The 22,165-nt window shown below is 58.0% G+C and overlaps 1 protein-coding gene across 1 annotated transcript in view; it reads right to left on the minus strand.

The window, feature by feature from the left end:
• Window positions 1–1,021: 1,021 nt before the first annotated feature.
• The window catches only part of RPTOR (regulatory associated protein of MTOR complex 1), a 424,190-nt gene continuing 403,046 nt past the window's right edge, over window positions 1,022–22,165 (minus strand). The window contains exons 27-35 of the mRNA XM_017879553.1: window positions 19,477–19,591; window positions 17,908–18,032; window positions 15,755–15,859; window positions 9,489–9,595; window positions 7,094–7,221; window positions 5,897–5,983; window positions 4,536–4,652; window positions 4,072–4,201; window positions 1,022–3,145 (exon numbers count right to left, since the gene is read on the minus strand). Coding sequence (XP_017735042.1) covers window positions 3,077–3,145; window positions 4,072–4,201; window positions 4,536–4,652; window positions 5,897–5,983; window positions 7,094–7,221; window positions 9,489–9,595; window positions 15,755–15,859; window positions 17,908–18,032; window positions 19,477–19,591 — 983 coding nt within the window. The 3' untranslated portion in view covers window positions 1,022–3,076. The remainder of the gene's footprint in view (window positions 3,146–4,071; window positions 4,202–4,535; window positions 4,653–5,896; window positions 5,984–7,093; window positions 7,222–9,488; window positions 9,596–15,754; window positions 15,860–17,907; window positions 18,033–19,476; window positions 19,592–22,165) is intronic.

A 22,165-nucleotide genomic window follows, 5' to 3' on the forward strand; every position in this document is an offset into this window, starting at 1 on the left:
CAGGACCATGCCCAGGCCTGCTGCCTCTGCTGTGGCTTCCAGAACACCCCTGCACAGACTTCCCTGCTTGGGAGAAGCCCCAGGGGACAGACTGTGTCCTGCAGAGCAGAGTGTGATCTAGAAACAGGAGCCTTTCAAGAACTGGCCAGACAGGGACAGGCGTGGTGGCTCACGCTGGGAGGCTGAGGCGGGTGGATCACCTGAGGTCAAAAGTTCAAAACCAGCCTGGCCAACATGGCGAAACCCCGTCTCTACTAAAAACATAAAAATCAGCCAGGTGTGGTGGCTAATTACTCATTACTCGAGAGGCTAAGGCAGGAGAATTGCTTGAACCCAGGAGGCAGAGGTTGAGGTGAACCAAGATCTCGCCACTGCACTCCAGCCAGGGTGACCGAGACTCAAAACAAAAACCCAAAGAGTTGACCAGAGGGATGTGCAGATGTGATTAGGACTAAGGACCCGCACAACCCAAGGCAGCATGGCCCCCAGGCCTGGAAACACTTCTGGCCTGCATCAGAAGGGGAAGTGGTGGTGGGCGTGGCTCAGAGGCCCTGAAGTGGAAGAAGGGGCCATGAGCCAAGGAGAGCGGAGGCCTCCAGAGGTGGGGAAGTGGCTTCTTCCTTAGCAACTCTGACGTGGCCCAGATTTCAATGCAGACTTGAAAGGAGCCTCTGACTGTGAGAGGGTAACTGTCATTTTAGAGAAAGAAATGTGTCCGGCCTACGTCACAGCACAGCTCTCACCACAGAGCGTGCTCCCTGATGTGGGGTCTGTGCCACAGGGCTGCAGGCACTGCCTGGGAGGCAGGATTGCTGCCCGGGAGATGAGGACCGAGACCTTTGCACACCCCTCAACATGCCAGGCCCCCTATGGCCATGGTGCCTGCCTGGAGAGCTGCTGGTGGCCCTGGGGACAGCAAGGGGACCCGGGCAAGGTCCCCCCCACCCCAGCTCTACTCTGACCTACGACCCCTGCGGTGGGGGTGGGCAGTTTGCTTAAAGACACAGCCGCCAGCCACAGAGTCTGCGCGTGTTGTTTACTGTTTGTCCTGCTCTTAGCTTCACATTGCCATTTTGTGTTTTGTCAAAGTCTTTCTCAATTCGCATTTGGTAAAATAAATAGAGATAAGGAGCCTTTAGGCTGGCACTCTCTCGAGCCCTGGTTAACATCGTGATTGAATTTTCGCATCAGACCTGTGAAGACAGCCCACGTGCAGGTGGCACGCAGAGCCCATGGGGGCAGCTCCAGGGTGGAGCAGGGGCAGGAGGGTCTTGCCCCCTCTGGAGCCACCTGCCTTTTGACAGGTGGTGGTTTTGTCTCAAAACAAACAGAAACACGTGTTAGGTAAGAATCGAGTTGAAGGACTGGATGGGAAGCTGTGTGTGCGGGTGGAGCTGGGCTTCTGGAAGATTCTGGTGTTGCCGCCTGGCACGCCCTGTGAGCTGAGGCTGGGACTTGTGGAGGTGGGGGCTCTCTACACCTTCGGGACCTGGTCTGCTCGCTCGGCCCAGACGTGGGGATGGGATTCGTGCCGGAACCTCCTTCTGGTGGGAGCTCGCATTCCAATAAAGAGCAGCGGAGGGGCCGCCTCTGTCCCACCTTGTCACGTCCCGGCCAGCCCCAACTCAGACTCCAGCTCAGCCCCCAAAGACCAGGTGTTTCTCCGACCAAACGCAGCCAGGCAGGGTTCCATCCACCCAGAAGAGATGCTCTTGGCCACGGCAGGACGCCAGTCACACCACAGGGGAGCTGGGCCTCGCCGCGCCCACTCTCACTCCCATGGTCATGGGCCTCTTAATGCCACAATGAAGCCACTTGGCTCCTCCACCTCTCAATGATCCTGATTCCCGACGAACATGGAAAAAATGCTTTTCAAAATACCATCATTGTGGTTGTGTTCTGTTTGCAAAACTACTCACACACACCCCGAGGCCCCTCCTGGGCGGGACTGTCCACACAGCTCCTGTCTGCACCACAGGCCCAGCCGCAAGCCAAAGTCGCATCAGCATGGGCGACTCAGGGCTGGAGATGGGGCTGGTGTCACCCAGAGCCGTCTAGGACCCGGCACTGCCTCTCACCTGTGTGTGATGAACGTGTGCGGACAGAGCAGGGAGACCACGCCGCCTGCATGTGTGCCCCCGGGTGCCAGCCGTGGTGCCCACACATGCGTGTGCTACACCCGTGTGGGCACAGGCACGGAGACTACAGGCCAGGCCGCCGCCCCTGCATGTGCGGGGAAGAGCAGCCCTTCGGAGGGAAAGGAGCCCTGTGGATTAAAGCAGGGGCTACACTGCCAAGGACCTGCCTCTCCTGTGCGCAGCCACAGAGGCCCCTGCTGACAGCTCTGCGTGAGAGGGGCCAAAACTAGAGTCTAGAGACCTGGAGGTGCAGGGAGGGTGGGCTGTGGAGGAGGGGCTGCGCTCCTCCCGTTCAGTGATGCGGCCAGCGGCCAAGGACAGCCCGGCCCCCCGGGCGGCTTTCTTCATACCCGCCAGCTAGAGGGGCATCTCCTTCTTCCCCTCTCTTGGTTTCCCGAATTTCCAGTGTGCCCCAGCCGGCTAGGAAATGTCCCTGCTTGCGTGCACTGACTGTGAGAGGCGGTGGGCCTGGCTGGGGCAGCACCTCTCGCTCGCTCTTGGCCTGATGGGGACGGCCGCTCCAGGGACCCGTGGGAGCCCCAGCGCCTGCCTCTCCTCCAGGGCTCTGTCCGGGGGTTTTGCTGCAGCTAATGCTCTGATTACATGGAAATAAAATGCGGTGTTTCCCCTTTCAACGTCTCAGAGAAACACAGAACAGGAGAGGGCCAGAGGTGCTGCGGCCGCGGGGGTGCACCCGGATGCTGGTGCTCAGTGGGAAGCCACCGTCAACCCAAGCCCTCCCCTTCCCTGACATTCCGGACACGACAGCGAAGACAGACAAAAGCGAGTAGCAGGGCCCTCCTGCCGTCATCAGCAGCTAAGGCAGCAGCCACCGTTCACACCGCGGGGCCGCAGCAGCCGACACCCCACGCCCCGGCAAGTGGCAGCTTCACTATGTACAGCAGGTGGCCGTGGCCTGGCGGGCCCGGGTCACGCCGCTATCTGACGCGCTTCTCCACCGAGTACACGGAGATGTAGTAGTCGTTGCTTCCCACGGCCAGGTGAGGCTGCAGGAGAGAGGAGAAGGGGTAAGCAGGGGTTCAGGTGCAGGCAGACACTGCGGGCGGGGGTGGCGTGTGGGCCAACCCGCGTCCTTAGGCAGCTCCTGCCGGGGTCTCAGGATGCCCACCTCAGGCCCGGAAGTGCTGGGCCGGCACCCACCAGTCCTCTCTGCAGGGCCCATGTGTGGTGCGCTCCGTGATGGGTGTGGTGCCGCCCCCGGGCCCTGCGTGGTGTTTTCAGCACTGCCCCACAGGGACAGCTCTGGGATCTAATGTCACACGTCAGCAGAGCTGCATGCCGGAAGCCTGAAGGCATGAACGCAAGAAGGCAAGTGGGCAGGATCCTAATCTAAAGACAATGGCCTGAAGCCACGTGGGGAGGCTGCAACCAAGGCCAGAGAGCCGTGCAGGTGGGGCCCAGCTGCACAGGAGACGAGGTGAGGACTCACACAGGGGACAGGGTGAGGACTCGGTCACACAGGGGACGGGGTGGGGGCCGCACAGGGGATGGGGTAAGGCCTGGCTGCACAGGGGATGGGGTGAGGGCTGCAGAGGGGACGGGTGAGGGCCACACAGGGGACGGGGTGAAGGCTGCACAGGGATGGACACCCTGAGCAACTCTGCCTGGAGGTCCCCAGGGATGGCTTTAGTGCAGGGTCTGAGGGCAGCAGCTCTGCCCGACCACTGTGCAGGTGCCGTCAATTCTTCCCAGAGTGACGGGACTGGAGCTCTGCTTCCGGGGCGAGTGCAGGGTGGGGCAGGGGCCCTGGAGATCCTGGGCCCCGGGCAAGTCTCTTCTTCAGGTGGCCAGTGGCCCTCACTGTGGTGTGGGGTGCCCAGGCAGGACCCCTGCTGTCTGGCCCCCTTGTCCCTAGCCTCCGGCCCTCGCCCCTGGCCTCCGGCCCCCAGCCCCCACCCGCCGCTGCACTGACCCAGTGTGGGTGGAAGGCCAGGCAGCTGATGGCGCCGACCCGCTGGCCCATGAAGCCATCGTAGTACTTGATGTTGTTGATCAGCTCGCCGCCCCCGTTGTAGATGGCAGTGAACTGATTGACGGAGCCACTGTGGGGAGAGAAAGGGTCCCAGTGTCACTGCCCTCTCCTCTGAGGATGGAAGAAAGACAGGTGCACAGGCCGAGACTGCAGGGACAGGCCGGCTCGGGGCAGGTGTGACCCTCTGGTCACTCTCACTGAGGACTCGGGCCTGGCAGGGCCCTGAGAGTTGATCCTGGGAGGAGGATGTGGCGGGCAGAGATCTTTTGTTTTTATGTCCCAACAGCAGTGAAATCCTCCCCTGCCCTCCTTCAGCTCCTGTGGGGGCAGGCACACAAGAGCCTCATGTTTGCACAGAGGCGGGAGGCGGGGAGCAGGGAGGCCGGGGAGACGGCAGCACCCACCACGCGATCAGGTCCGCCTGGGGGTGGATGTCCAGGGCTGTCAGCCCCTTCACGATCTGAAGCACATTCACCGACTCCGGCATCCGGGGATCAAAGATGCGCACATCTCCGTTGACGCTGCCAAGAGAGGGTCACAGTGACACCTCCGCCTGGAGTCCCCAGGAGGGGCCGGACCAGGGGAACGGTGGAACCGGGTGTGGGGGTCGCACGCCTGTTTGCACACACACTGCTCAAGGAAAAGGCTGCCTGGATGCTCAGCGCCCCCAGTGAGGGCTGCCCAGGCGGGGCCCGGACACGCCCCTGCACCGGTCTCAGGGCCAAGGCTGCCCCTCAAGCTCCCTCAGATCCAGAAAAGGCCCGGAGCTTTCTGGCCTAGAGAAATGGCCACGAGCACAGACACAGGAGGAGGCTGCGAGCTACTGGTTTCATTTCCAGCCAGATTAGATTTCATGCAACAGGGGCCTGCAGTCCCGGGAGACAGAGCCTAGATGGCTGCGGCCTGAGGGATGGCCTGGCCCTTTCGAGGCCTCGTGGCTCCTGCCTTCCACCCTAGCAGGCGTCCATCCCAAGAGTTATGCCTGGTTTTTATATCACAAACAAGGGGGGAAAGAGCATCTCTTTGAAGAAATGCTGGCTTTGTGTTCATAAATTACATTCTGCTCTCCCTTTAATAGGCAAATAAATATTCCCTGCTCTTGGTGCTGTATTCACCAAGCGGCAGAACTGAATTTACATGCAGACAACGGCCACATGCCTGGCGGATGCTGTGGAGGGAGAGCCGCTGCCCAGCTCCCCCCGACCCTCCGCTCGGCAGCCCAGGAAAGTTCCCAAAGCGCCTGCAGGTCAGGTGTCCCCAGCAGGGGAGCAGCCGTGGCCCCGGGGGCTGTGCCTGACCTTTCTGGCCAGTTCCAGGGCAGGAGTTAATTACTGCCCGAAATGCCATCCCCTTTCAGCTGTTTAGATACCAAGGACATATTTTATTTTATTTATTTATTTATTTTGAGACGGAGTCTCGCTCTGTCGCCCGGGCTGGAGTGCAGTGGCCGGATCTCAGCTCACTGCAAGCTCCGCCTCCCGGGTTTACGCCATTCTCCTGCCTCAGCCTCCCGAGTAGCTGGGACTACAGGCGCCCGCCACCTCGCCCGGCTAGTTTTTTGTATTTTTTTAGTAGAGACGGGGGTTTCACCATGTTTGCCAGGATGGTCTCGATCTCCTGACCTCGTGATCTGCTCGTCTCAGCCTCCCAAAGTGCCGGGATTACAGGCTTGAGCCACCGCGCCCAGCCCCCAAGGACATATTTTAAAAGGAGGGGAAAATAATGTTTTACAGCAGAATGGCTGCTACCGATCGGCGCTCCTCACCTCACGCTCACGATGTGGCCGTCCGGGCGCTTCTGCAGGGAGGCCTTCACCACCCAGGCTGTGTGCTCCCGGTACGTCATGACGCGGCTGCAGGGGAGGGGCGCGCTCAGCGTGGGCTTCCCTGAAGGATGTCCCCACCCTTCGGGGCTCTCACCGGGGGCTGCCCAGGTCTGCCTGTGCCAGGGGGTCCGCATCAGGGACTGCCCACGTCTGCCTGTGCCAGCGGGTCCACACCAGGGACTGCCCACGTCTGCCTGTGCCAGCGGGTCCGCAGGCCCTCGCCTGTCCGCTCCCAGGAGGAGCCAGTGCCCACGCAGGGTCAGAGCCCCCTCCAGGTGACCTGCTCCAGCAGAGACCCCCTGTGTCCTCCCCAGGCCGGCTCAGGGCTGGGCCCTAGGTCACCGTCAGGCCGCTGGAGGACTGTCTGAGCCACATGGGAGCTGCCCAGAGACGGGGGCCAGGCGGCCATCGCAGCGCTCCCAGGCCCTGCCCACCCTTTGCTTTGCTTCCCTCAAAACTCCTCACTGTGCCTCCCCGATCTGTGCAGACTGGAGGGTTAGGAATGAGAATCCCAGACCTAAAGCTGATGAAGCTGGGGGCACAAGGACCTTCTGAGAATCCTCGCTCTGTGCTGGGTGAAACTGACTTCTGCTGTATCAGCCGTGTGGGCCAAGACAGACTGTCCCTGCTAGGCCTGGACAACACCTGCCCACAGGGGTGCTCGGCGGAGGCAGTGCCCGGGGCTGCTGTGCCCACACGTGTGCCCTCAGACATCCCTCCCTGGACACTTGCTGCGTGACCCAGGAGGTGGCAGGCAGTGGCAGTATTCTGTTCAGGTGAGCTCAGAGGTGGCAGGTGTCTGGCTGGGGCCCCCGCCTCACCCCGACAGCCTCTGCCTCCAGTCCACTGGCTCATCCCACACGGCCTGTACCCTGTGCTCCTCCATAGGCTGTGGGATGGACCTCTGTGGGGGAGCCCTTTGTGGGATGGGCCTCCGTGGGATAGGCCTTGGTGGGACGGGCCTGGCGGTTTTGGGGAGCCCAGCAGGACTGGCCTAAATACTCCATTGTGGGCTCCTGGGGAAGCTTTGCATCTCACTGAGAAACCTGGACCCAACCAGCTGGCAGTGACACGGCCTCTACCACCTAGAAGGCGCCCTGCCACCACTGGGGGAGGGAGAGGACAGGGCCAAGGTACCATTCGCTGAGCGCCATCCTTCTGTCGTAGACGCGGATGGAGCCATCACCGAGGCCAGCCACGATGAGTGAGCGGTGAGAATCACAGGACAGACTCGTCACGCAGCTGTCTGCGCCTGTGGGGATGTCCTAGGGCCAAACACAGGCAGCCCGGTGAAGACCTGGGCACTGAGCTGCCCTCCCTGCTGTCCTGCAGCACCAGGACCCCTCTTGCTGCCTCCCTGGCTGTGGGGATCCCCCTTCCTGGCTGCAGGGGCCTTTCTATCCAGGGAAGCATGGAAGGCCCAGGGAGCCCAGGAGTCCCAGGGAGAGGCAGGGGCTGGCAGGGCACTGAGTCACACCCTTGTCCATTGGCCTTGGAGGGACAGCCCTGAGGCCCTGAGGCGCCTGGGCCCCGAGCCAGTGAGGCAGAGCCCAGCCCCACCCCGAGCGGCGGCCTGCAAACGCCTCTGGAAAGGACTGGCTGTCAGTGCCAATTAAACTTCCAACCTCTCTCTGTTTCCTAAAAAGGGCAGCAAAACACATTTTGGCAAGGACTCCTCACTGGCTGCTTCTCAGAACTTCTAATGAGCTACGGGATGAGTCTAGGAGGGGTCGCCTGGCTCCCTCGGGGGCTATAAGTGCTGGAGAAGTGGGGGTGGGGGGCGATGGCACCTGCCAGGGACGCAGGAGGAAAAGGGCCATGAGAGGGAGAACACTTTCCATGCATGAGGGACGGTGCTGGGCTGTGTACTCCAGGAGAAAACCCAGGCGTGGGGACGATGGGGCCGGACCCCTGCGAGGGGCAGAGGTGGCTCTGTGCTGCGCTCTGTGCCTCCATGCACCTCTGCAGAACAGCACCTGCCCCGCAGGCCACCCGGGCCTCTAAGCCCCAACTGGTGACCAGATCCTGGGGATCAGGGTGTCCACGCCGTGCCCTGAGGGCCACATCTCCAGTGGAGCCACAGCTCCAGGCAGGCCCAAGACCCCTCCACCCCAAAGAAGGTGCCATGAAAGCTGCTGGTGCCTTGTGGGATCCGTGGTCAGGTCAGAGGAGACGCTGCCCACAGGGAGAGGCCTGGGCCACGTTCTCGGGCTGCTGCTGCCCAGAGCAACCACAGCGGCTTTGAGCAGCTGAGGGTGCCCAGGCCTCCCCTCTGCTGGGCCTGCACCACACGGCCCTCTACGGCAGGGCTGAGCCATCCCTTCTGACACCAGACGGCCCGGGAGAGAGGCTGGGGATGGCCTCTGCTCCACACCTCTCCCTGGGGACCCGGGGGAAGGGAATCCTGGCTCTAAAGCCACTCAGGCGCTCTCCCTCACAGTATCTGTGGTCTCGCCTCTGCTCCAAACGAAGTCAATGCACTTAGATTTCTGCTGAGCGTGGCCTCCTTAGGTCTCTACCACTTTTCCAGGCTGTTTTGGGCAAAACCAATGTACTCCGCTTTTTGTCAAAACTGAAAATAACAGATGCTTTAAGAAGCAAAGAGGCTTCTGGCCAGGCACAGTGGCTCACGCCTGTAATCCCAGCACTCTGGGAGGCTGAGGTGGGTGGATCACGAGGTTAGGAGATCGAAACCATCCTGGCTAACACGTGAAACCCCATCTCTACTAAAAATACAAAAAAAATTAGCCGGGCGTGGTGCAAGCGCCTGTAATCTCAGCTACTCGGGAGGCTGAGGCAGGAGAATGGCGTGAACCCGGGAGGCGGAGCTTGCAGTGAGCTGAGATTGCGTCACTGCACTCCAGCCTGGGCGACAGAGTGAGACTCCGTCTCAAACAAAAAAAAAAGAAGCAAAAGGCCTCCTGTAGTGGCTCACACCTGTAATCCCAGTGCTTTGGGAGGCCACGGCAGGAAGATTGCTGGAGCCAGGAATTCGAGATCAGCCTGGGCAAATACTGAGACCCCTGTCTCTACAAAAAGTTTAAAAAGTTAGCCAGGCGTGGGGCCGCATGCCTGTAGTTCCAGCTACTTGTGGAGGTGAGATGGGAGGATCACGTGGGCCAGGAGGTTGAGGCTGCGGTGAGCTGTGACTGCACCACTGCACTCCAGCCTGGCTGACGCAGGGTGACAGAGTGAGACCCCATCTCAAAAACAAACAACCCTACAAATAATCATTCTAATTTACAACGGCTCACCCTACTGACTTCTGACATTCCTTAACCTGCAGAGAGAAGACCCTGCTTGAAAACACTCAGAGGTGGCACAGGCTGAGCCACGCTGTAGCGCGGGGCTGAACGCGGCGGTTCACCTGCATCCACAGGCCTCAGGGAGCCCATGTCTCCTCCCGGCATTGTCTCGGCACTGTCCTTCCAGGCCCTGCCTCACCGCACACTGTGCTGGGCTCTGTGATGAGGACCAGCCCTGCACACGCTGCCCCACAGGCCTGGGGCTTGGGGGACACCCGCATGGTTACCTGCACCTTCATCTCACGGTCTGTGTCCCAGATCCGGACGATCCGCACGTCCCCCGAGCTCATGAGGAGGCCGGTCTCCTGCTCCCAGTCCACCACCATCCCGGCTCCTGGAGAGACACAGTGGGATGTGGTGTCACACCATGGGCCCTCGCCTTGGGCAGGCTTTGGGGCCTGCTCTGGGCAGCCACTTGGCCAGGGACTCCAAGGAACCCCTGCCGTCACTGAGCCCATCTGGTGGGTCCATATGCCTCACATGAGCTCCTGCTGGGGCCCCTGGTGTGCCCCACGTCCAGGCTGGGGCGACAATTCTGAGCTGGAACTCCGAGCCTTCCCCTATGACCCAGGCTCGCCTATGACCCAGGCATCTACTAGAGGGAGCAGCGCCTTCCAGGAACGTCTAGGATGCCCGCCGTCTGGACACCTGGGCAGAACTGGCAGGTCTCGGTGACTTTAGGAAGGCTGTCAAGGCTTGAAGATGAGGGTCCTCCTTTCGGCCCTGTCAAAGCTGGAGGAGGCTAGTTCTTCTGAGACAAACAGGAGCTCAGCATGGGCCACGGGCTGGCAGACTCCAGACAGTAAGGGGCTGATTCCCGACGGCCGGCGTCAGCAAGGGATGGACGGAGAGAAGGGGGCAAGGGCTGCCCTTTGTGCAGGGATTAGACAGAGCAGAGCAACCCCACCTCCCGTGACGGCCTCTATTTAAAACCAGATCCAGTTCTAGAAGTATAATGGTAACTATTTTAAATACAGAAAGGAACACCACAGGAATCCTTGACCCACCACTCAGCTCTAACTTTGCTAACTTTTTACCATTGTTTGCTCTTTTTTTTTTTTCTCAGAGAAGCATAATTTTAGACACCGTAAAAGCATCGTCTGCCTCTGCCCCTGCCCCGGCCTGGGAGAGCCGTCCCGTGGGCTGAGGGCGCCTCCCAGGGGCCGCTGAGGTTCTCCTGCTCACGCACGCCCACTGACAACGTAACACGGCTTCCGCATTTCAAAAAGCCTCTTCAGTGTCAACATGGGGCCTACCTTCTGGTAACTTGCTTCTTTACTGTTAGGCTTTGAGGATTTATCTGGCCCAAGACACACAGCTCTGGTTAACTCATTTAATCTTGTGTTACCTTCCACTGCACAATTAACCCCGTCATGTGAGCTGCCCCTGGCTTTGTGAACCATGTCACAGTCAACAACTTCACGTGTCCCTACAGGTGGAGAAGGAAGCGCCTAGAAGCGGAACTGCCAGTCATGCGTCTTGCACGACTCCGATCTCCCCAGGGAAGGCCATTACATTTCCCAAATGGGTGACCATCTACACTCCTGGCAGGACACACACAAGCCGGTGTCCCCAAATCCTTATCGACGTGTGGTGTTTGCCGTTTTCTTCACGTCAGTTGTTTTTTTCACGACTGTCTGATGTGAAAACATACAGAACATATTTTTATACATATTCTGTAACTCGTAGATACTGCAAATATCCTTTCTTATTCTGCCACTTACATTACAACCGTGACGTTTTTCTTGTGGTCATGAAGAAGTTTGTAGAGTCAAACCTGTCGACGTCTTTACCCTCAGTCTCCTGTTCAAGCTGTCTTTTTGTTCCTCACGGTTACGAAGATTCCCTCTTCATTTTTCTCTGAAAGGGTTGTTAGGTCTCTCGCTGTGATGTGTTCTGTGCAGAGTGTGACATGGGGTGTCACTGCATCTTTTTCCATAGGGCACCAGCTGTCCCAACACCATTTAGCAACATGGCTCCTCCCGCAGTGTGCAGAGGGGCCCTGCCGCTTGAGGCCCTGCTGGGCTCACTGCTGCGCTGAGGGCCCTGGTGCCTCTTGGCCTGGCTGCCCTGCGATTGTAGCTTCTTAATGCCGTCCGCGCCTCTTCAATATTGCCTTGGCTGGTCTGCATTTTATACAAATCTCTCCTGGGAATATAATCAAAAGTGTATGAATAAATGCACAGATTAATTTGAGAACTGCCAGTCTCCACGATGATGAGTCTTTTTATCCACGGCTGTGGTGCTGTCAACACTGCATGGGCCTTTTATAGTCTTCAATTAGAGGTTACGCTTTGATCTGTGAAGAAGGAGCCTTTGTTGGATTCATTCCTAGGTGTCTTGCAGTTTTTATTCCCGTGGTCCATGATTTCTTTCTTTTCTTTTCTTTTTTTTTTTTTTTTTTTGAGACGGAGTCTAGCTCTGTCGCCCAGGCTGGAGTGCAGTGGCACGATCTCGGCTCACTGCAAGCTCCACCTCCCGGGTTTACGCCATTCTCCTGCCTCAGCCTCCCAAGTAGCTGGGACTACAGGCGCCCGCCACCTCGCCCGGCTAGTTTTTTTGTATTTTTTTTAGTAGAGACGGGTTTCACCGTGTAGACCAGGATGGTCTCGATCTCCTGACCTCAAGTGATCCACCCGTCTCGGCCTCCCAAAGTGCTGGGATTACAGGCTTGAGCCACCGCGCCCGGCCAACTTTCTTTTCTTTTTTTTGTGTGAGATGTAGTCTTGCTCTTTTGCCCAGGCTGGAGTGCAGTGGTGTGATCTCGGCTCACTGCAACCTCTGCCTCCCAGGTTCAAGTGATTCTCCTGCCTCAGCCTCCTGAGTAACGGGGATTACAGGTGCCTGCCACCACATCCAGTTAATTTTTGTATTTTTAGTAGAGATGGGGTTTCACCATGTTGGTCAGGCTGGTCTGGAACTATTGACCTCANAGACGGGTTTCACCGTGTAGACCAGGATGGTCTCGATCTCCTGACCTCAAGTGATCCACCCGTCTCGGCCTCCCAAAGTGCTGGGATTACAGGCTTGAGCCACCGCGCCCGGCCAACTTTCTTTTCTTTTTTTTGTGTGAGATGTAGTCTTGCTCTTTTGCCCAGGCTGGAGTGCAGTGGTGTGATCTCGGCTCACTGCAACCTCTGCCTCCCAGGTTCAAGTGATTCTCCTGCCTCAGCCTCCTGAGTAACGGGGATTACAGGTGCCTGCCACCACATCCAGTTAATTTTTGTATTTTTAGTAGAGATGGGGTTTCACCATGTTGGTCAGGCTGGTCTGGAACTATTGACCTCAGGTGATCCATCTGCCTCGGCTTCCCAAAGTGCTGGGATTACAGGCGTGAGCCACCATGCCCGGCCCATGATGTTTTATAATTACATTTTCTAGTTGTTAATTGTTGGCATACATACATTCTTTATTTTACTTTTGAAATGCAGCGCCAGGCCAGATGTGTTTACACCTATAATCCCAGCACTTTGGGAGGCCAAGTCAGGAGGACTGGTTGAGCCCAGGAGTTCAAGACCAGCCCGGGCAACATAGCGCGACCTTGTCTTTACAAATAATAAAAGATTAGCCAGTGTAGGCCGGGCGCGGTGGCTCACACCTGTAATCCCAGCACTTTGGGAGGCTGAGGCGGGTGGATCACTTGAGGTCAGGAGTTCGAGACCAGTCTGGCCAACATAGTGAAACACTGTCTCTACTAAAAATACACAAAATAGCCGGGTGTGGTGGCAGGTGTCTGTAATCCCAGCTACTCAGGAGGCTGAGGCAGGAGAATTGCTCGAACCCGGGAGGCGGAGCTTGCAGTGAGCCCAGATCTGCCATGGCACTCCAGCCTGGGCAGCAAAAGTGAAACTCCGTCTCAAAAAAAAAAAAAAAAAAAGACTAGCGGTTGTGGTGGTGGCGCCTGTGAACCAGCTACTCGGGAGGCTGAGGTGGGATGATCGCTTGAGCCCGAGTGGTTGAGGCTGCAGTGAAAGCAAGACCCCATCTCAAACACAAACACAAACAAACAAAAAAAGAAGTGTGGTCCCTCTACTGTGATACACCTGAATCCAAGCAGGAAGAAATGTCCCAGCAGGTCAGAAGCACGAGCCATGGTGGATCACAGGCTCTCAACTTGCAGCCCTGCTCCTCCGCTGGGAGCTGGGAGCGAGGGCCCGTGTGTGACCTCAGGGAGCCCAGAGCTGTGCCTGGTGGCCCCAGCCCACAGCTGACACGGCCTTCGGGGACCGGGGCCTGGAGCTCTTACGCCTGGCGAGACGCCTCTGCTGCCTTCCCCTGTGGTGAGAGCCTTGTTCTCTGACCCCAAGACCCATGAAGTGCAGCACAGGCTCCTGCTCCAAAGGAAGCACTGGGCGGTCTGGGCTGAGAAGGCCACTTCTCCTCAGGGCTGCTTCCTGATCTGTAAGCTGGGTTCTGCTGTCCTGACCCGGACAGACTGAGAGCCTGTGGGACGGCATAGGCTGCAAGTCTAGTCTCCTGCAGCGTGGCCCAGGTGTGGATGTGTGGATGCTTCTGGGGGTCTCAGGGACCCCGGGGCCAGCCTGCAGGTGCATCCTTCCAACACTGCATTTCTGGCAGGTCTGAGCCTTGGACAGGGTGGGAAATTTTCACAAAAGCAAACAAGAGAAAGGGCAAGGCAGAGCCAGGGCTCAGCCAGGCACTCCCATGCGGAAGCTCAGCTCCTTCCACGGCACCACTGCTCTGAGCGACCCCAGTCATCTTTCCTCTCTAGCAAATGACACAGTGTCACCAAATTTGGTCTTTCGGAGACGCACACAGTGGCCAGTGAGTGGTCTGACCCCCAGGCTGGCCATCCAGCTTTCCCCCGGGACCCCTCCCGGACCAGGGCCCCGGGCTGGGGCTCACCTCTCCTGCTCTGTCCCAGGGAAGCTGTCATACCCCAGAAGAGGGTTGCCTCATGGGGGAAGCAGAGCCTGGAGATCAGGACAGAAAACAGGAAAGGGCCTCCGTGGAGTGTGGGGTGTGGATGGTTTATTCTGCTGGATGAAACTTACGAACATGGCTACATATAAAAAAGAAATCCAACATTCCAGGAAATGTCCACCCTGGAGCTGTCCCCATGACGTCCCCTGAGGCACGTGAGGGTTGGCATCTCCTGGGACAGGCGCTTGGACAGAAGGGCAGAGACAGAGCCATGTGACCTAGGGCAGAACCAGGGCAGGCCCCACACGGACGGCTGACCACAAGGTGTAAGGCCACATCCACAGGCTACAGACGAAGACACAGAAATCACAAACCGGCAGGAGCCGGCAGAGGGGCCGGCGGGGTAACTGTTCACTCTGAGCATTGCCAAGGGCTGCAGGATCCACTGAAGGGTGATGACTCCCAGAGGCGAAGGCCTGGCGCTGCGGAGGGGCCTCTGGAAATCCAGACCCCAAAGCCTGACCCTGGGAGCCTCCTAACTCCGCCTGAGTCCTTCCAGAACGACCTGCGGGCCCGTGCTCCGGCCCTCGTCCAGGCCACGCGGCGGTGCAGGCAACATGCAGAACTGTGCCCAGAGCCGACACTGCAGCCGCTGCATCCCTCCAGCCTGGGCAGGCCAGTGAGTGCCTGAGGCCCCATGTGGCCATGTGCACTGACCAAGGAGGAGTTAAATTTGGGCCCAAAGAGCGCGTGATGCAGGTCCTTTAGGCCCTGCTGGCAGTGATACTGTCCCAAGCAGCACATGTCTGCAAGCCAAGGACGAAGGTTGGGGACAGGGGCACCCACGAGTGGCTGACCATGCCCAGGGCTGGGACTCCGGCCAGACAGTGCACTCAGGGCCCTGGGGCTCACACGCTTTCGGGGACATTGGTGGGGAGCTGCTGCTTTAGGATTCTGGGGACTCCGAGGTGGAGCAGCCTGTGTAGAGACAGCCCCAGAAGGGCCTTGGAACTTCGAGTGCGCCCGCAGCCCTGGGCGCACATTCTGCTCCGGGGAGGAGCAGGGCGGACCCACCTCGCGTTGTTGGCAGCATGTCCGAGAGCCCCTGCCACGCGGTCACCATCTCTGGGTTCTTCTCCAAATCGGCAAAATTCTTCCAGACCCTGATGGCACCATCGTCTGGGGAGGGAGAGAGGGAAGGATGTGAACCAGGCCCGGTGCTGGCCTGGCCTGTGCTGTGTGTGTGGGGGTAAGAGCCCTTCCTGGTAGTCGTGCTGCAGGGACCCTGGGCGGGCAGCTTGACTTGCTGCCCATAGTTCCAGATCTCTGGGTGCCCGCTGACTTGACTCTGCCCTCAGACCCACATCTGGGTGAGCCAGCAGGAGGAGTTGCAGCCTGGGGGATGGGAGACCACAATCCTGTCCCACCCTGGCCACAGAGCTCAACTCTGAGTGAGGTTTGGCTGCCCTGGGACCTGGCGCTGCCCCTTCCTCCCTCCAGCTCTAGGGCATCGGGTTCCCTGGTGGGGAGGCAGGCGGGCAAAGCTTGGTTGGGTGGGTGGGGCTGTGTTTTACCCTCTGGTGAGCCGGCCTGTGNAGGGCGGACCCACCTCGCGTTGTTGGCAGCATGTCCGAGAGCCCCTGCCACGCGGTCACCATCTCTGGGTTCTTCTCCAAATCGGCAAAATTCTTCCAGACCCTGATGGCACCATCGTCTGGGGAGGGAGAGAGGGAAGGATGTGAACCAGGCCCGGTGCTGGCCTGGCCTGTGCTGTGTGTGTGGGGTAAGAGCCCTTCCTGGTAGTCGTGCTGCAGGGACCCTGGGCGGGCAGCTTGACTTGCTGCCCATAGTTCCAGATCTCTGGGTGCCCGCTGACTTGACTCTGCCCTCAGACCCACATCTGGGTGAGCCAGCAGGAGGAGTTGCAGCCTGGGGATGGGAGACCACAATCCTGTCCCACCCTGGCCACAGAGCTCAACTCTGAGTGAGGTTTGGCTGCCCTGGGACCTGGCGCTGCCCCTTCCTCCCTCCAGCTCTAGGGCATCGGGTTCCCTGGTGGGGAGGCAGGCGGGCAAAGCTTGGTTGGGTGGGTGGGGCTGTGTTTTACCCTCTGGTGAGCCGGCCTGTGCCAGGAAGCAGAACGAAAGGCCAGCTTCACAGAGGACACCCGAACCCTCCGCCCTGTTCCTCTCTGTGCTCCACAAAGAAAGCAGCCTTGACTTGAAGGGACAGTGCAGACGACTGGACTCTCCGGCTAAGACGCGGGCATGGACGCAGCGCCCTGCTCTTAGGGGCTTAGAATGAAGCAAACGGCCCTCTGCGTCCTCCAGCAGATGGGCAGGGAGGTCAGCTTGGGTGTGAGGAAAGCATGTGGGTCCTCTGAGCCTCCCGGGAACCCCGCCCCCTGGCCTTGCTAGCCCCTCCTGCGTGGCCCTCAGGTGCTCTTCAAGCCCCAAGCTGATTGCCCCGGTGGACAACAGCCTCGCCTCTACCCGCCTGCCTGTCCCGCTCTCACTCTCCATCCCACAGAGCGAACGTTCCCAGTTCTGGAGCTGGGGGCCTTCTACTGCTGTCCAGAGCCTGCTCTGTAAAGGACCCCGGCCCTGCCCCAATGCCTGTTCTCTCAGCCAAGGAACTGCCCTCTCCCGCTGGTGCTCAGAGATGCTCACATCTGGCCTCTCTGAAACCGTGGGCTGAGCCTGGGTGGTCCCTTGCCCCCTCCGCCCCAACTATACATCTCCTCCTGGTCACATCTGACAGCTACAGGGACAAGCACGGGCTTTTGACATGGGTTGATGTTACTTGGTCCTGAGGTGGCAGTGCTCGGAGGAGGCGCTGCATGAGGACACGTCCCCATGGCCACATCCCTCACCAGGAGCCCACAACCATGCTGAGGGCTGTGCACTTGCCAGCACAACCAACTCGACACTCTCAGAGGCTCAGGTGTCCAGGGGCTGGAGCTGACAGGGACAGGCTGGGTGGGATCTGGGTGTCTGCCTTCGCTTCTCTCAGCTGTGCTGGCCTCTCCTGCCTGCCTCCCACCTAGTGCTCTCCAATCTCTACAGGAAGTACCGTGTGACTGACAGCAACTTCTTATCAGTGACAGGCAATGGACACGTGTTTTCAAAGTGCTAAAGGAAAGCGACTGTCAACGTGGGGTGACTGACGTGGAAACGATTGCTCCAAAGTGAGGGTGAAACCAAGACATTTCAGACCCCCTCCAAAAAAATTCCCCAAAACCCAGGAAAACCAAAACCAGAGTGAGACCCACTATGGCAATGAACCACTGGTCAGTGACCATGACGGTCAACGATGTCCTTTCGGGCACAGGACGGGACTGGAGGAGGGTGAGTGCCAGCTCCCGGCGGGGACAGCAACTGGCAAATGAGCCAGCGACGCCAGGAGACAGGCCGGGGAGGACCTGGCACATGTTGCGGCTTGGGGCATCCTCCCTGATTCTTGGGTGTCACGTGGGACCCACCCGGTCTCTCACAGGGGTTTAAGGACAGAGGCTGTTCCTGGTGCTGGAAGGGCCAGAGGACAGAGATGAGAAGACAAGTCCCTGGAACCCTGAAGGACAGGGTCATCTTTGCTTTCCTCTGCTGCTGAAGCCCTTCCCTCATATACCTCCCACTTCTGAATGAGCAGGGCTTTCTATACTTTCTGTAAGATAGATGTGCAAACACATCTCAGGATCGCACGCCCTCCCCGCCACTCCTCCAGACTCTGGGTTCTGATCCCGGCTGCGCAAAGCCCGCTCACCTGTGGCCGTCAGCAGGAGTGAGCAGTCCTGGCCGTTCAGATACTCCATGGCAGTGACCCTTGTGTACCGAGGGTTCCCATTGTGGAAATAGTCCAGTTTCTCCCCTTTCTCCCAGTCCCAAAAGCTTAAGGGAAGAAGAGAGGAATAAAAAAGTCATTAGGAAACTGCAAACCCAAATTACAGTGAGATACCTCCTGAAACCCACCGGGATGGCTGCTATCAAAAAACCACACACTACAGCCGGGCACGGTGGCTCACACCTGTCGGCCTAGCTACTCGGGAGCCTGAGGCAGGAGGACTGTTGAAGCCTGGGAGCTCAAGACCAGCCTGGATAACAAAGTGAGACCCTGTCTCCAAACAAACAAACAAAGAGAGAATAACGGTGCTGGCAAGGATGTGAGAAATCGGAGCCACAGGCTGTGTGGGTGGGAAGGGAAGAGGATTTCCTGTGGAAAACAGCCTGGTGGTTCCTCCGAAAATTAAACAGAGCATCACCATATGGTCCAGCAATTCCACTCTGGGCGTATCCCCAAAAAACAGAAAGCAGGGACTTGAACAGATACTTGTACACCAATGTTCACAGCAGCGTTATTCACGACAGCCAAAAGGTGGAAGCTGCCCAGGTGTCCACGAACAGATGAGCAATGAGACAAAGTGTGGTCCGTCCACACGTGGAATATTACTCAGCCAGGAAAAGGAAATTCTGACATGTGCTATAGCTTGGAGGAATCTTGAAGACACTACGTTGAGTCCAATAAGCCAGACACAAAGGGCCAAATCCCGGGTGACTGCACTGGTATGAGGCTCCTAGCGTGGGCCACTTCAGAGAGACAGAAGGTAGAACGCTGGCTCAGGCGGATGCAGGAATGGGGAGCTGGTGTCTGATGGGGACCAAGTTTCGGTTTTGTGCGATGAGAAGGTTCTGGAGACCAGTGGGGGTGATGGTCGCCTAACAATGTGAATATACTTAATGCCACTGGCTGTGCACTCAAAATGGTTAAAATGGCAGATTTTAGGCTATGTATGTTTCACCACAAATTTTAAAAAGAGAGGAAAAAGAAATGGAGGTGTGAACCACAGGGATTTTACAAACTCTAAAAGGAACCCCTCCCACTGTCCTCCCCGATGAAGCGGGTACTCTCTCCACCACATAAGGGCGACACTTGCTGTGGGTTAAACTCGCTTCTCTCCTGGGGCACCCAGCGTCTTCTCACTGTTTGTCTATCACATACTTGCTTCTGCGGGCAGGGCAGCAAGCCGGGCCCCCGTGTACGCCTCTATTACAAGTGTGGTCGGGGAGCCCCTGTCACTCCCCTGTGACCTCCAGGCAGGACTCCAGACTGTCTTTCACTGACAAGGACAGAGCCAGGCCCGGGGCAGGTGTGGGCGGGGCTCGGTTAAGGAGGAGAAGGTCAGTAGGGGCGTTTCTCGGGAAACAGTGCTAAGGGCCTCGGGGTAAGTGTCTTGCATTGGCTTTTCAAGGAAGAGGAGTGGTGATCAGGGGTGAACAGGGCAATGCTGGGGCTGCCGGTCAGCCAGAAGGGAGGTCTGACAAGCACAGTGCATACCAGATGCTGTCCTTGTCGGCTACGGCGATGCATGGCGTGAAGGGGTGGAATTTCACCACAGAGGGGACGCCGGGGTTCCTGTTCAGAAATATTTGGTCGTCCAATCTTGTAATGCCTGTCAAAAGAAACACAAAAGAGTGGATCCAGGAGCCAGTGTCTTTTCCCCTTTTTAAAAAATTTTTTAAAGACAGAGTCCTGTTCTGTTGCCCTGGCTGGAGTACAGTGGTGCGATTATGGCTCACTGCAGCTTCCACCTCCTGCTTAAGCGATCCTCCCGCCTCAACTGCACGTAGCTGGGGATATAGGCGTGTGCCACCACACCTGGCTACTTTTTTTGTTGAGACAGGGTCTTACTATGTTGCCTGGGGTAGTCTCAAATTCCTGGGCTCAAGCGATCCTCCCGCCTCGGCCTCCCTAAGTGTTGAGATTACAGGCACCTCCCACCTCGGCCTCCCTACGTGTTGAGATTACAGGCACCTCCCGCCTCGGCCTCCCTACGTGTTGAGATTACAGGCATACTCCCAGCCAGTCTTTTTTTTTTTTTTTTTTGAGATAGAGTCTTGCTCTGTCGCCCAGGATGGAGTGCAGTGGCGAGATCTTGGCTCACTGCAACCTCCACTTCTCAGGTTCAAGTGATTCAGCTGCCTCAGCCTCCCGAGTAGCTGGAATTACAGGTGCCTGCCACCACGCCCAGCTAATTTTTGTATTTTTAGTAGAGATAGGGTTTTGCCATATTGGCCAGGCTGGTCTCGAACTCCTGACCTCAAGTGATCCACCCACCTCGGCCTCTCAAAGTGCTGGGATTACAGGTGTGAGCTACCATGCCCAGCAAGCCAGTCTTAATGTACAATAAATATATTCCCAATGTATCTTATCATGGCTGACATCAATACCTTGTAGATGTGGAGAGGCACAAAGGAAGCAGAAGAAAAGCAGGGACTGAAGGGAGGGGCCTGACCACCTGCTGAGGGGCAGGCACATCTGGGCTCTCGGGCGACGGCAGCCACTGAGTCCCCAGAGTAAGGGCCCAGGGCCCTGGCCGCAGGGTCCATGCCTTTGCTTAGAACCCCCAAAGCTCCTGATGCCGAGCTGGATATGCGGAAGCATTCAGCCGATGCTTGTCAGCAGTGGTCAGGTTCATATAAATTATTTGGGTCGGATTATATGAAGAAACTGCTAAAGGTTTCAGAATAAGCTGGGTAGGGCTCTGATTCGTAACAGACTTAAGGAGGAGACACGGGTGTGGCCACCAGGATCCACACTGCAGCCAAAGTCTGGGGGTCTTTCAGTCTAGAAAGATGACAACTCTGAAATTCCTTGATTGACAGATCTATTACAGCATCACAGATTTAACAGAAGGGGGAGCGTGGACTTCACCACCAGGCCCCCGAACATGAGCACTAGGAAGTCAGTCCCTTGTGACTCTGAAAGGCTTTGTTCTAGAAGGAACCATAAAAGGAAGCTAAAAATGCAGAGGGCGTCAAGATGGATCCAACACATCTTGGTGACTGAGAGGGCAGCGGGGGGTCCGTGGGTGCACAAGCCTGACTGTCTGATCTTGGTGACTGAGAGGGCAGGGGGGTGGTCTATGGGTGCATGAGCCTGATTGTCTGTTGCAGTGCTAGGGACACAAGCCGGGCTGCCTCCTGGCCTTGGCTGTGGTCACCTGCGTGGCCTCTGGGCAACCAGGAGGGTGTCTTGGGGACCCCCAAGCCTTCCTCAGCCAGAGACACAACTCCAGGTGGTGCAGAGTGAAGCCACCTGGCTCTTACTAACCATATCCTCACCTGAACTTCTGGTCTGGCGCGGAGGACCGCATGGCCCGGAGGACCGCGTGACCCGGAGGACCGCGTGACCTGGAGGACCGCATGGCCTGGAGGACCGCGTGACCCGGAGGACCGCGCCAGCCTCAAGTCTTCTTTGTGGGGAGTGGTGGGCTTGTGCTCTGGCAGGAAGTGAGGCAGCCAAGTATAAAGTGGTCCCCAGAGAAAACTTCCACCGGCCTGCACACTGGGACAACAGTGGGGAGCCATAGAAGTTGGTGCCCTTTGCAGAGGGAGGATCCCAGCTCTCCCAATCCGGGGTAGAACCTGGGATCCAATCTGAGGCGGGAAGAGCACCAGCAGGACTCCGGCTTTGCGGGGAGGCCCTATTTACGGTCTTTTCCTTCTCGCCGAATAAACCCTGTCCTTCTCACCCTTCAAAGTGTCTGGGAGCCTAATTTTTCAAGGTTGTGTGACAAGGACCCTGTTTTTAGCTGAACTAAAAAGTCCTACAACAGGAGCCTACCCTCGGGGCACAAGGTCAAAGCCGTGTGACTTGGGCACTCTGCTGCAGGCCGCTCTGAGCTGGGCTTAAGCACAGCCAAGGCCACCCACCCCCAGCAGCTGACAGCCCCTCCGCTTGGCACTCCTTATACAACCTGGCACTGTCCAGGTGGCACCAGGGCCGCAGCATCTGTGGGCTGAAGTCTCGCTGATGCTTGGTGTGTGCACAGCACCTCGGTGAGCTACTCTGTTTCCAACACTGTCAAGTCTCCAGCTTCAGTTCTTAAACAGCAAACACCCAGAACCACGGAAAGGAGACGAATGCCAGGTTGTATAAGGAGGGTCCGCACTCACAGAGGTGGGCAGGCCTGAAACCTCTGGTGTGGCAGCAACACCATGTTACCCTATGGTCCCTCCATTCG

Source organism: Rhinopithecus bieti, unplaced genomic scaffold, assembly GCF_001698545.2.
Source record: "Rhinopithecus bieti isolate Rb0 unplaced genomic scaffold, ASM169854v2 scaffold_9899, whole genome shotgun sequence".
Classification (NCBI taxonomy): Eukaryota; Metazoa; Chordata; class Mammalia; order Primates; family Cercopithecidae; genus Rhinopithecus; species Rhinopithecus bieti.